Source organism: Heloderma suspectum, chromosome 6 (assembly GCF_057233095.1).
Source record: "Heloderma suspectum isolate Gila_16-S chromosome 6, 16-S_ref, whole genome shotgun sequence".
Taxonomy (NCBI): Eukaryota; Metazoa; Chordata; class Lepidosauria; order Squamata; family Helodermatidae; genus Heloderma; species Heloderma suspectum.
This window is the reverse complement of record NC_139463.1, coordinates 49,804,651-49,817,192: the sequence shown is the minus strand read 5'-3', so window position 1 is coordinate 49,817,192 and position 12,542 is coordinate 49,804,651. Positions and strand designations below refer to the sequence as shown.

At 51.0% G+C, this 12,542-nt stretch overlaps 2 protein-coding genes across 3 annotated transcripts in view; one reads left to right on the top strand and one right to left on the bottom strand.

Annotated features, from left to right (window-relative positions):
* The window catches only part of XPO7 (exportin 7), an 83,087-nt gene extending 74,188 nt beyond the window's left edge, over positions 1-8,899 (top strand). The window contains exons 22-28 of the mRNA XM_084807123.1: positions 1,086-1,168; positions 2,037-2,251; positions 3,410-3,548; positions 5,083-5,243; positions 5,786-5,884; positions 6,022-6,149; positions 7,513-8,899. Coding sequence (XP_084663249.1) covers positions 1,086-1,168; positions 2,037-2,251; positions 3,410-3,548; positions 5,083-5,243; positions 5,786-5,884; positions 6,022-6,149; positions 7,513-7,606 — 919 coding nt within the window. The 3' untranslated portion in view covers positions 7,607-8,899. The remainder of the gene's footprint in view (positions 1-1,085; positions 1,169-2,036; positions 2,252-3,409; positions 3,549-5,082; positions 5,244-5,785; positions 5,885-6,021; positions 6,150-7,512) is intronic.
* Positions 8,900-10,075: 1,176 nt separating this feature from the next.
* On the bottom strand, positions 10,076-11,708 carry PBDC1 (polysaccharide biosynthesis domain containing 1). 2 transcript variants are annotated; one of them, XM_084807176.1, is made up of 6 exons: positions 11,664-11,708; positions 11,512-11,577; positions 11,382-11,441; positions 10,981-11,121; positions 10,774-10,885; positions 10,076-10,451 (listed from the first exon to the last, which is right to left on the bottom strand). In XM_084807176.1, exons 1-6 carry the CDS (start codon positions 11,697-11,699, stop codon positions 10,333-10,335), a joined length of 534 nt encoding a protein of 177 aa, XP_084663302.1. In that variant the 5' UTR covers positions 11,700-11,708; the 3' UTR covers positions 10,076-10,332. The 2 variants fall into 2 exon arrangements, with proteins under 2 accessions (XP_084663302.1, XP_084663304.1); XM_084807178.1 differs by lacking the exon at positions 11,382-11,441.
* Between the last annotated feature and the right edge of the window lie 834 nt (positions 11,709-12,542).

Below are 12,542 nucleotides of genomic sequence, written 5' to 3'. Positions count from 1 at the left end.
GTAAATATTTTTTCAAAGCACTAGAAGTTTGCTTAAAATTTATACTGCCCTTCAGTCAGGAATCTCCAGAGTATTATCAGTAAAACAGCAATCAGAAAAGCTGACAATAATAAAGGGCAGTGCTAAAAGCAATCACAGGAGAAATAAAAAATACACCACAAGCCTGAGATGAAAGATAACGGTACCAAGCCAGCCTCCCTGGAGGGAGTACTGCCAGTGGAGTGCCACAATTAAGAATACCCTTTCTCTGGTCACTATCCACCTCACGTTGGATGGCAGAGGAACCAGAGGAGAGGGGCCAAAGGAGAGGATTTGGAGGAGTGGATATATTGACCTCTTCCCCTTGCTTTTCTGGGACCCTCAGCCTAATGTCCTGGTTAAGGATGGTATGCTGGTCAAGCAACCCAGTGGCCCAAGGAGGAAAAGTCCTGGAACAACTGGTTGGCCAGGTACATCATGTACACGGTAGTAAAGGTCACGCTTCAGCCCATCAGGGCAGTGTCCGTGATAAAGTATTTTGACATCATATTGAGGGCATGTATCTCAGCCACGACCTTTCTGGGTTCAATAAGATCAAAATTTTTGTATCAGGGTAGCACTCAATTCTGAACTTCTTGTCTGTCCATCATCCAATGAAAATGACTGACAGTGAGATCTTTGGAAAATCTCCAAAGGCCAGCTCGAAATACTTCTTCACATAACACATATTCATGGAGGAGGAGTTTATCAGCGGTCATTAGCCATAATAGGTAAACAGAGCATTCATGTCCAGAGGCAGCCTATCTCTGGGTACTAAGTATAAGGTGCAAGCAGCAGGATCAGGTTGTCTCTGTCATGCAGTTCCAGGGCTGATGGGGATGGATTCTTAATTTGCTCTGCAACAGCAATTTTTACATTTGCTAGCAGCTGGGAACACAGGGACCATTTCAGTCACAGTCTGGGCTCTGCAGGTGGGGCTGTTAAGAGTCTCCCAGTAGCTCCGACACCCCCTTGCCCTAGGATTTCACAGGTTCCAGCACTTCATTTTTCTCATTCTTTGTGCCTCTGCCAGGATAAAACTTTCTTGCTTGGTTGTTTGTTTCCAGATCTCAGCGGCTGCAGTTTGATGTCTCCTCACCAAATGGCATCTTGCTCTTCCGGGAGACCAGTAAAATGATAACTACCTATGGTGGGTATCGAGGGAAAAGGCATCCCCTTTCTCTCTCACAGTCTCTGGGGTGGGTTAGGTTTCGGTGGAGAGCAAAGGGATGCTGAACCTGCTGGCGGCTGACATGGCCTTGAATTGGGTGGGTGTGAGGGACAGTTTGCAAAGTTCTCTGATCATGCACTCCTCCAAAGGAGCAGATTTATGCTGTTCAAAGCACTGAAGCAGCAGAAGGGAGATGAGGCTTTGCCAAAAGACTGGGCAGTGGCTCCTTTCCTGTAAAGCACATTTGAGTTTGGGACAGCTCAAAACTCACTTGCCCTCCAGCATTCTGCCATAGTTATATAAGTTCACAGTCCCCTCTGAATAAGCCTGTGCTGGGTTGTTCTGTGGCTAATTGCATTATTTCAGGGTAGACCCAATGTCATAGTGATCAGCAGCAAATTACAAACCATACTAATTTACTATTATAATAAAAATAGCAAATTAAAAACAAGAGTATATTAAAATACTGATGCATTTTTGTATAAAAATTGACATTAACCTTGTCCACTCTGTGCTTGCCCCAAAGCTCTTGTCTCTTTTTTGGAATGATGGCCAGAGCAGCCATCTTGCAGCTTCCATTCACTTCCCCGTGAAGTAGCTGTGTTGTTTTGGGGTCTTAGAGAGATGAGAGAGCCTGCTCAGCAAAGGTTCTAACAACTGATCTTTTCCATATTAAGACTACATCTTAACACAGTAGGGTGATAGTCTCCTGCACACTCACTCGTAGTTTCTCAGCTTTCATTTTTCTAGCAGGCTCCTGAGAAGAATATATATTTTGGGGACACAGTTAAGGAGAAAATGTCTTGGACAGTGTTGACATGCCAGCCTTCTTTCAATGCTTTTGCAGGAAACCGTATCCTAACCTTGGGGGAGGTTCCAAAGGATCAAGTGTATGCCTTGAAGCTCAAAGGGATATCCATCTGCTTCTCCATGTTAAAGGCTGCACTAAGTGGCAGCTACGTCAACTTCGGTGTCTTCCGTCTCTATGGGGACGATGCACTTGATAATGCCTTGCAAACCTTCATCAAGCTGCTGCTCTCCATCCCACACAGTGACCTTCTGGTAAGCTAGTGCACCAGCAGTCCAGGTCCTAGGCTAAACCTGTGCCTTGTAGCAGGTGGGCCCCTCTTAAGCCTCGCCTTGTCACGGCACCATTTTAGCTATACTGTGCATGTGCACAGAAGTCACTGGTAGGTTTACACTCGCCTCTTTGGCCCCAGCGAGTCTTCCTCCTGGGAGCTGATGGCAGCTATTGCCCTGGAGCATGGAGCGATTCCAGTAACACGCCCAGTGCTGTAAGAGGGAGCTGGCCAAATCTGCACTCTTGCAAGCAGCCTGGAAAGGCAGCTGGTGTCGAGTGCCCCTGAGCTTGCTGCCTGCTGCCTTTCCCCTTGTGGTTTTTGACAGGGCTGCGCACGCAGGTCCACACTGGATCCTGCACATTTTGGTTCTGGCTCTCGGGAAGCCAATGGCAGGATGGGTAGAAAGGCTGAGTGGAACGTGGCAGTGTGTTGCAGTCTGCCTTTGCTAAAGAGCGCGGGCCACTAGACTCATCCTGCTAGGTTTGCCCTGGAGGCAGAGTGGAACATCACAGGCAAAAGGGGCCTGGAAGGAGAGGAAGGCAGCAAGCGCCACCCCTGTGGGAGTGGGGGCATTGCCCTCCCATCACGTCCAGCACTGCAGGATCCGAGATGTCAAGGATTCTGAAACAGGGGATTCGGGGTGGTGGCCCTCTGCTGCAAGCCAGACATTGTACCTTCAGTGGTCGTGGGGTGGGGGTGCTTTGAGAACTGCTGCTTCTGAAACTGGGATTGCAACAGGGCTGTATTTGGACCGCACAGTTGCTCCCAGAGTCCCCACTTGTGGTTGTGGGACGTGTCGGTATGTGTCATAGAATCATAGAATAGTAGGGTTGGAAGGGGCCTACAAGGCCGTCGAGTCCAACCCCCTGCTCAATGCAGGAATCCAAGTCAGAGCATCCCTGACAAATGGCTGTCCAGCCTCGTCTTAAAGGCCTCCAGTGTGGGAGAGCCCACCACCTCCCCAGGTAATTGGTTCCATTGCCGTATTGCTCTGACACTCAGGAAGTTTTTCCTGATGTTCAGCCGGAATCTGGCTTCCTGTAACTTGAGCCCATTATTATTTATTTGTGTGTGTCCTTCACCCACACACAAAATGACTCCTTATACCCCCTTCCTCCCTACCCTCATCTGTTTGCAGGATTACCCTAAGCTCAGCCAGTCCTATTATTCACTACTGGAAGTCCTTACCCAGGACCACATGAATTTTATAGCTAGCTTGGAGCCTCACGTAATCATGTACATTCTTTCTTCCATTTCGGAAGGTCTCACGGCACTAGGTAAGTGTGCATGTCCTCTGTACCTCAGTGTGTCCTTGAGCAGAGTAAAGCCTCTAGAAGGAAGCCCTGAAAAACCACAGCCAGCGCTAGGATGGGATACCTGGGAGCTGAAAGGTGCTCTGGGATGTTATTGCTCCACTGCCTCCTGCAGCATCAAAGTAATTGGAACTAGGTGGTGTGCATGTTGCATCTCTCGCCCTCCTTATTCAGAGGCACCTTCCGCATCAGCACTACATGGCAGTACAGCTGAAGCATTCACATCACCGTTGAGATACTTTCACAACATTCTGACATAATACTGTCAGACTTCTCCTGCCCGTGGCACCCAGCTCCTGGTGTCATGTCATGTTGTTTTTGGAAAAGATGGCTGCCATCTTGATCCCTCTACATAAGCCTTCCCCAACCTGGTGCCCTCCAGATTTTTGGACTTCAACTCCCATCAGCCCCAGCCAGCATGACCAATTGTCAGGAATGCTGGGAGTTCCATTTATGTATGTATGTATTTATTACATTTCTATACTGCCCAATAACCAACGCTGTCTGGGCAGTTCACAAGAACGTAAACCTCAAAGTACAAAATAAAACCAGTATAAAATATAGTAGTATAAAACAACTAGAGGGCACCAAATTGGGGAAGGCATGTATGTTGGATGGTGCAGCGGCACGGAGGTGTTGTCCTCATTCCCCTCCCCATATTGGCTTTCTCAGACAGGTTTGGCTGCCTTAGCTGGCTGACATGTGACTTGAGAAGAGGCTGGGGTCTCCCACAGGCCTATTTTTGTACAACTTGTTCTAGTAAATACTGCATAGAACGCTTGTGTAGTTACCGCCTCATACTGTCCCAATGTGTGGCTGTACCGCAGTTTTAGCAGTAAAATTAATACCTCCTTAAATATCCCTTAACTCAAGCTACAACCTTTAAGACAAACTACTTGCAGCTCCTTCAGTCCCTGCAACTTTCCCTTCTCTTCAGCTTTATTGATTCGGTACACCGTAGATCTGTTCACCAGTGTTCACTGCTGGCCTTCTCTCAAAGCATTATTCCTGCCAGATTTATATGTGCCTGCCTACTTTGCGATGCCACAGAATTGTCTTTTCAAATCATCCCTTTTTATGTCTTGCACACACTGTGAAAGTTAGCCATCTCTCACTAAAGTCTACATGTGATTGCTCACATCTTTGCTGTGATTTAAAAACAAACCACAATCCCAGAATTGAACGTGTAGCCAAGTAATCAGGAGGGCCATATGCCATATTCACTGAGTTTGCTCCACGGAGATGAGGAACACTGGCCATCAAGGACTGTAACAGGTGTGTGCTATTGCAAGCCCCAAAGGATCATAGAATCAGAATTGGAAGGGATCTTGGAGATCAGGAATCCGTCCCCCTGCTTTATATAGGCTCTGCAATGGAGACTTGATGGCCGCAGTCACAGAGGCTTTTAGCAAGGAAAGTGGTCCAGCTGGGTGTGGTGGTCTCCAAGCATTCCTGGCCCCATGTCATCCCACTCTGCCCATTTTTCCTGTCCTTGTAGACACCATGGTTTGCACAGGCTGCTGCTCCTGCTTGGACCACATTGTCACCTATCTCTTCAAGCAGCTCTCCCGCAGCACCAAGAAGAGGACTGCCCCACTGACCCAGGAAAGTGATCGATTCCTGCACATCATGCAGCAGCACCCAGAGATGATCCAGCAGGTAAGGGCAGGGGATGTAGGGCTGGCTGTAGATATGGTGGATGATTTTCTGGGCTTCCCAAGAGTATACTTGTGGCTGCGTCGTTTCCCGAGCCCCAGCAGATCAACCTCTCATGAGCAGGAAGCCTGTCTGAAAGCCCCTACACACAGAGATCACATGCAAATCTCCCCATGATACACTGAGCTACCTCTTGTATTGCCCCACCCCCGACTTTCAGTGCAGGCTTGAGGGTGATGTGGGCACGCCCAGATGGAGCGTGAAAGCTTGTCTTAGCCTATGATGAAAGCAGCCTTCAGCTCATCCTCCCCACTGCAATGCTCATCCTGGTGACGTTGAACAGGCTGGATCTATCTTTTGATGAGCTCGGGAGACACACATCCCCATCTAGATCTACCAGTTGTACATGACTGATTGTATACAAGTAGACCCTTGCCTTTGTAAAATAGGATCTTCCCTTTAAACAGTTTCGTTCAATCATGCATTTAAAAAAGTGAGCTACAAAGAATTGTAGCAACTGACTTGGTCTTGCTCAATCCTTCTAGATGCTGTCAACCGTGTTGAATATCATTATCTTTGAGGACTGCAGGAACCAGTGGTCCATGTCCCGGCCTCTGCTTGGCTTGATACTCCTCAATGAAAAGGTAGGGCACTCCTCAGGCCCCTCTGTACTGTGCTGACTGTAGGCTGGGAGTCCTTAAAATGGGGGCTCTGGCTTCTTTCAGTGCACAGTTCTTGGATGGCTCATTGCATCTCTTTCTCCTTTGTCTTCCTTTTTCAGTATTTCTCAGACCTAAGGAACAGTATAGTGAACAGCCAGCCTCCAGAGAAACAGCAAGCTATGCACCTCTGCTTTGAAAACCTCATGGAAGGCATTGAGCGCAATTTGCTCACCAAGAATCGTGATAGGTCAGTATCACTTGGATCACAAAGAGCAGCCTGGTGGAGGTCTCCCTAGAGACCACCAGCAACTCTCCAAAATGCCCTGCAGGAAGCCACAGCAGGGCTTCTGTTCTCCTCCCCTAGAGCCCCTCTTATAAAGCAGCTCCGCTGGAGAACTTCTGAGGGCCTGAGCTCTTAAGAGCTGCATGGAATTTGCTGGACAAGACCAGCAGGCCAGACACCTAATGGATGGTAGGACAGGCAACGTTCACAAGAACTCTTCCTTGAAGGAAGCACCTACATTCTCTACTTGTTCCACCTTCAGCGTGTTTGCATACAGTATTTAAAGCAGTCTTCTTCTCTGGCCTCCCACACACACTTTTAGTTAAAGGAGAGTAGTATTCCCTAATTAACATAGCCTTGAGCAGAAGACATGGTCTGAAGACAAATCCTGTGATGCAAACCTAAAGAACCAAGGATACTTAACTTGGAAAAATTATTTGGGGGAAGTAGGGGAAAGAGTAAATAGCAGCTTTAAGATGGACAATTCTTGACCTCTTCTATTGTGTATAGCACAAAATATAACAGGTGGACCCTGACTTGGCCATTCCACGTTGCGTTGGGAAGGGAGCTTTATACACATAAGGTAGATTAATCATTACAAATGCCTTTGGCACTGGAAGAGCAACTAGCAATGGGACAACCTGCCTGGGACTGTTGTGGAATCCCTTTCCAGGAAGGCTTGCCAAGAAAATTAGGCAGATTTTGGCCCTGTTTCAAGGAATGTTTATAACCAACTCCCACCTTCTGAATTTACCAAGTGGTCATACTTCGCATAATTCCACGTTCAAATTCCAGATTTTCAAAGAACATCTAAAGCAGAGGTGGGCAATATGTGGCACTCCAGATGTTTTGGCCTGTAATTCCCATCAGCCCTAGCCAACCAATGATGAGGGATGATGGGAGTTGTAGGCCAATTCATCTGGAGGACCTCAAATTGCCCACACCTGGTTTAAGGGAAGGATAAGACAAAGTGGAATAGAGGACTATCAGCAGAGGCAGGGAATAGTTCTGGTCTAGGAGGGGCTAAAGATCTCTGCGGGGAACCAGAACCCACAAATGCATGATCCTGAAAAGTCCTGCCCACTTTACCAGACGCTGACTCCCATGTTCTCAAAATTGTCCTCCAGAAAGGATTAGGAACTTGAGTTTATTTTGTTTTTCCTGATGTGAAAGCAGCAATTGGGGACCTAAGACAGCATTTACCTTTTAAGTGGTTCTGTAGGAATACTTTGTACAGTTCAAAATCAGTATTTAACAGATTGGCTAATTTGTCATGGCGAGGCTTATGAACCCTTTCTAACACAGTTTTGGTTTGCATCCTTGGCAGGTTTACACAGAACCTATCTGCATTCCGGCGGGAGGTAAATGACTCCATGAAGAACTCCACCTATGGGGTAAACAGCAACGACATGATGAGCTGACGTCTCGTGAGAAGCCTCTCCCTGGCATGGGCCAGGGAGGTTAACTTTTCCGATGGAAAGACAAAAGGGCATTTCTGATCCCTGCTGGTCCCTGGGGCTAGGCTGCAGGAGGAGGGGTGTAAAAAGTTCACCAGGGCAGGGAATTTTTTCCTTGGGGAGGAGTGATGGGAGATCAGCATCTCCCTTTGTGAATGTCAGAGAGGAACCCCAGTGTCCTGCCGCAGCCTGCCTTGTATAAACATGTACATTTTTTCATAACATTTTGAACAAGGTTTATATTGACTCAAGTTTAAAAAAAGTGTGACTGAAATTTTTACAGAGTTTAGCGCACCAATGCTGAAGCGAGGACTGTATGCGAGTAAGGAAGCTGCGTCTCCTGGCCACCCGCCGTGCTGCTGGGCGAGGGGGTGTGAAAGTGCAGAGTTATATTTAGTGACATGTGTAGAGAGGCACAAGAAGTGTAAAATTCCAAATGTATATTTTTCTTATACACCCCTTTAACTTGTACCATCCTGCCCCTCTCCTCCCTCTTGTTGTTAGGAACTCAAAGCCATGCCATGCTCCATGCGTGTATGTTCCTTGCCCTGTCTACTGGCACACTCTTTCTAGCCTGGTCCTAACTGGCCAGCCATAGGAAGTCTGAGTCAGTATGTCTACGCTTCTTTCTGGGCACACTGCACCAAGCGCTCTCCTTTTAGTTTGTGTGAACCTCCTTGTTTCTCAATTGCTGGGTCATGTGTGGAGAATAAACTGTTTGGGGACTGAGCTAGTTTCTCTCCTCCCCAAAAGGCAGCCACAATGAACAGCCTTATCTTGCATTGCCTGCCCCATATATTTCCCTGGAACCCCTCTACTACTCACATATGACCGTCTTCATTGAGAACTGTGGGACTGGGTATAGGCTGCTACCAGGGCAGGTTCTTAACAGGACACGCCCAGCATGATGTGTAACACAAACCCACAATTTCCCCTGATGCTGCAGCAACGTTTTGGATATTTAAATTGGGGGGGGGGGAATGTGGGAGGGCTGTTTGCCTTGTACTTTCCCACTCTTCTTGCTGCTAGTTTTGTGCACTCCCCAGCCCAGCTCTAACCTGTCCTAGTTTCTCTTCCCAGATAGCACCTCAATTTTATTTTTTGTTCTTTCCTCTGGCGATTGCGTGTTGGGTCCTTTTTGCGTGAGCAGATTGCTGGATGATTTGTAAGGGTGTTTGCTGCATACAGTGTAAGCATTGTGGCTGCAAATAAACTTCAGTGGTTTCTACTGAGCTGTGTGGAACCAGGCCAAGTGTTACTCTTGTGTGATGCAAATGATCTTTGAGGCATGCACTAGCTAAGACAGGGGTGAGTGTCTGGAAACAAGAGCGACTTCATGCCAGCAGTACTGACACTTGCTGGACAATAGACTTCAGGCGAGAGTAAGATGACTTAGAGCTTTCCCGATTCTGTTAAGGGAGCCCGTCTTCACAAGTAGCCAAGTTAAAATGTAAAATCCATCACCCCCACCCTCATTGTGGTTTATAAGCACAGGCTTGTGGGGAAGGGAGTGGATGGCTTCTCAAAACTGCTATCCATCTAGCTGTAGTTCCTCCTGAGATCAGAATATGGATGGGAAAGCCAACCTGCTTATTGAAATGAGAAGTGGCAGTAGACCTGGGGGAAGAGAATTGTTAAAGGCTCTGGGCTGAATCGAGTTCCACAGTTTCAGCCATTCTCACTCAGGCCAGAGCATGTACACTAGGTGGAAGATATTAATGACTTATGTACCACTTTTTAGCCTGAAGGAGCAAGATGAGGGTAGTCTTTTTTGTTTGGTTCGGGGAGTTGTTACAGCTTGGGGCCACAACAAGAAAATGATGAATGCCAACTCACACTCTCATTCTACATGTCCTTTATTTGGACAGTTGCACCAAACCGGCTGCAGGACCCTTCTAGGAACATCAGTCGCACAAACTTTTTGGAAATTTTGGTACGGTCCACCTCTTACCCATAGTCAGTACCTTGCATGGTGCGTGAATTTATTTTTCAGGATGTAAGAACCTGGTAACTGTTCCGGCAGCCTCATTTGAGAAAAGCCAAATTCCTAGGTTCTCAACTTTAACCTTACCCTCACTAAAGGTGAAAGTCTATGCATGCTTACCTGAGAGCAAGCCCTACTGAATTCTGGACTTAGATCCTGATTCCATGTATGTTTACTTGGAAGTAAGTCTTTTCAAGAAGTCCTCAGTTGCCCGTGTAACCTCAGCCTCCTAGACCATTGCTCCCTTAGTCTGACACTGCAACAAGAGCCTTACGGGTAGCTCTAACATCACTGCAGCTTTGATTGTGCTAGTTGTACTTCTAGCAACCACACTTAGCATGGTAATTTCTGCTGGGACTAGATGTGATCATCCCATGGTTTTTAAAATGGTAGTTCTTGTTTCAACGAAAGAAGGTACAAAAACCAGGTTCCAACTAGAACTCACCTGCTGCTGTTTTTCATTTGTAAATTTTAATGTTAAGGTCATTTCTAGAATATTCCAGAGTGTAGAAGGTACAAAAGCCAGTTGCTAGCCCACAAATACATCCCAGTTTAGATCTTTTGGACACCTTAAACAGAATTCCAGCAGCAGCTGTGCTTTTATGTTTACCATGGTACAGGAACAGTCAGTTGCTCAACTGGAGTTGATGCTGGAGTAAAGCTATGGTCCTTTTCCCTTTTGAATGTCTCTTGAGAGCAGAAGGCTTTAGCCAGAGCTAACCGCTTCTGTGCCCGAGTTGGCTTCCTTGGCACTGTCATAAACAACGCTGTTGTAGCCCTCTCGGTTACGGGCTATTTCAATGGCAAAGAATTGGATCCTGGTGGCTGAAGAGAGAGCTTCCTTTAAGGTGAGCATACTCATGCTAGATTCCAACTAATCAACCCTCTGTCCCAAATTGGGGGGGGGGGGGGAGGAGAAGGCTCACTACCAGTGAAAAGGCACCTTCCCTAAAAGAGCTCATTTCGGCATCCAGTTCTGGAACAGTCACAGCCCAGGGTAGATAAGAGTGGTAAACCCAGGGATTTTATCATATTCCCTGGATGGAGCTTGTCCTTGGCCAGCAGACCCATGCTAGGTGACCAGCCCCGGGAGCATTCCAACCAGGGGGTGGGCACTCTCCCAGCAGAAGGGGCACAGGGGTCTTACCAAATACTGTGTTCTCCTCTGTGTACCCTTTACTGCAATCCAGGCGCAGAAGAGTGCCATAATTAAAGTCTTCAACCACCCCATCAAACTGCAAGCAGAATGGGCGCCACTTCTACACAGAAGGAGGAGGTAGTTACATTCCACCCAGTGAGTCCCAAACACCGAGCAGACATTTCCCAGCCAGCCTCCAGCCCACGTAGGACCAACCTCTTTGGCAGGTCCGGATTTAAGATCCTCGGAGTCCAGCACATCAATTTTAAGGTCGCTGAAGTTCTTCCTGAAGGCAGAGTAGATCTGGTCATCAGCTTTGGTAAGTTTCAGGAACTTCGGGTCAACGGAAGAAATGAGCTGCCGAAGGGAAGGCGTGAGAAGAGCAGAGGGGGTTGGAAATGGGCCGCGCGCGCAGGGCTGCCGGGGCCGCGCAGGAGGGCGCGGGTGGGGCCGGGAGCCGGCCGGGCGCCCGCCCGCCGCCTGGCGCGGAGCTCTCCTGCCAGGGAGGCGGCGCGGCGGCCGGGCGCTCCCCGGGGAGCACGAGCGGGGCTCCGCGGGGGGCGCGCCCAGCGGCCTCGAGGTGCCCCGGGCCGCCCGGCCAGGCCGGGGAGACTCACGTTGAAGTAGACCTGGGCGTGCTGATGGGCCTTCATGGCCCACGCTATCTCCAGGATGGGCTGCAAAGAGACGCGCGTTAGCACGGCGGGCCGCACGGCGGGCCCCCCCCCCGCAGCCCCGGGCACTCACGTCGTTCTCGAAGGACTCCGCCGGCAGCGAGAGCGCGGCGGCGGCGGCGGCGACTCCCCGGGCGCCCTGCGGGGGAGAGAAGTACGTGAGAGGGCGCGGCGGCGGCGGCGGCGGCGGCGGCAGGCGGGCGAGCCGGCCTCCCCCCTCCTCACCAGCGCGGCCAGGCCGCCTCCCGCGGGCGCCGCCATCTCGGCGCTGCTGCGCGCAGGCGCGGAAGGAGGCGCGGGCCCCGCCGGGCCGGCCTTGCGCCTCGCCCGCGTCTGCGCCGGCGAGCCCGTGGGCGGCCCTGGCCGCCCCCCGCCGGCCACCGCCTCTCCAGCTGCGGCGCGGCGGGGCGCTCGCCGGGTCGCGCCGCGGGGTCCTTTAAAGAAGAGAGACGGGGTCGTTGCCGGGGCGACGGCGGCGCGATGGCCTGCAGCCCTCGGGCGCGCCGGTCACGCGCGCCGCGGGCAGAGTTGCGGCACCTCGTTGGGGCGCCCTGGAGCCCGGGCTGCGCCTCCCGCGCGCTGTCGCCGGCCTGGCTGCGCGGCGAGGCCTCCGCGCTTCCGGACGCCGTGGCCGTTCAGCCCCGGTCCCGCGCTGTAGCGCGGGAGGCCGCTCCTTCCGCGCCCGCTGTGGCCCGACCTCCGGCGCCGCCCGCCCGCCCGCCAGCCTGCCAGGCGGGCTCGCAAGCCAGGCTTGGGCGCTGCCGAGGTGCCGCAGGCCGGGCCGGGCTCCCCCCGCCTGCTCCGGCCGCCTTCCCAGCCTGGCCCAAAGAATGGAGCCGGCGGGGCTGCCCCCCCCCGGCCGCCTTCGGAGGCCAGGCGGGTGGGGACAGGCCTGCGGTGGGAGGTCTCCAGGCAGAGGCCGCCCTCGCCGTCTGCCCCTCCCCGGCGGCATCTGCTTTGGGCCCAGGAAAGGCCCGCCAAGCTGCGGAGACTCCCTGCGCCCTCCCAGGGGGGGCAGCCTGGCCAGACCATTCGGAAGGCGGGGCAGCAGCAGGTCGGAGCGCCCCCCTTAGCGGAGCCAAGGCTCCCTGGCTGGAGCACCGG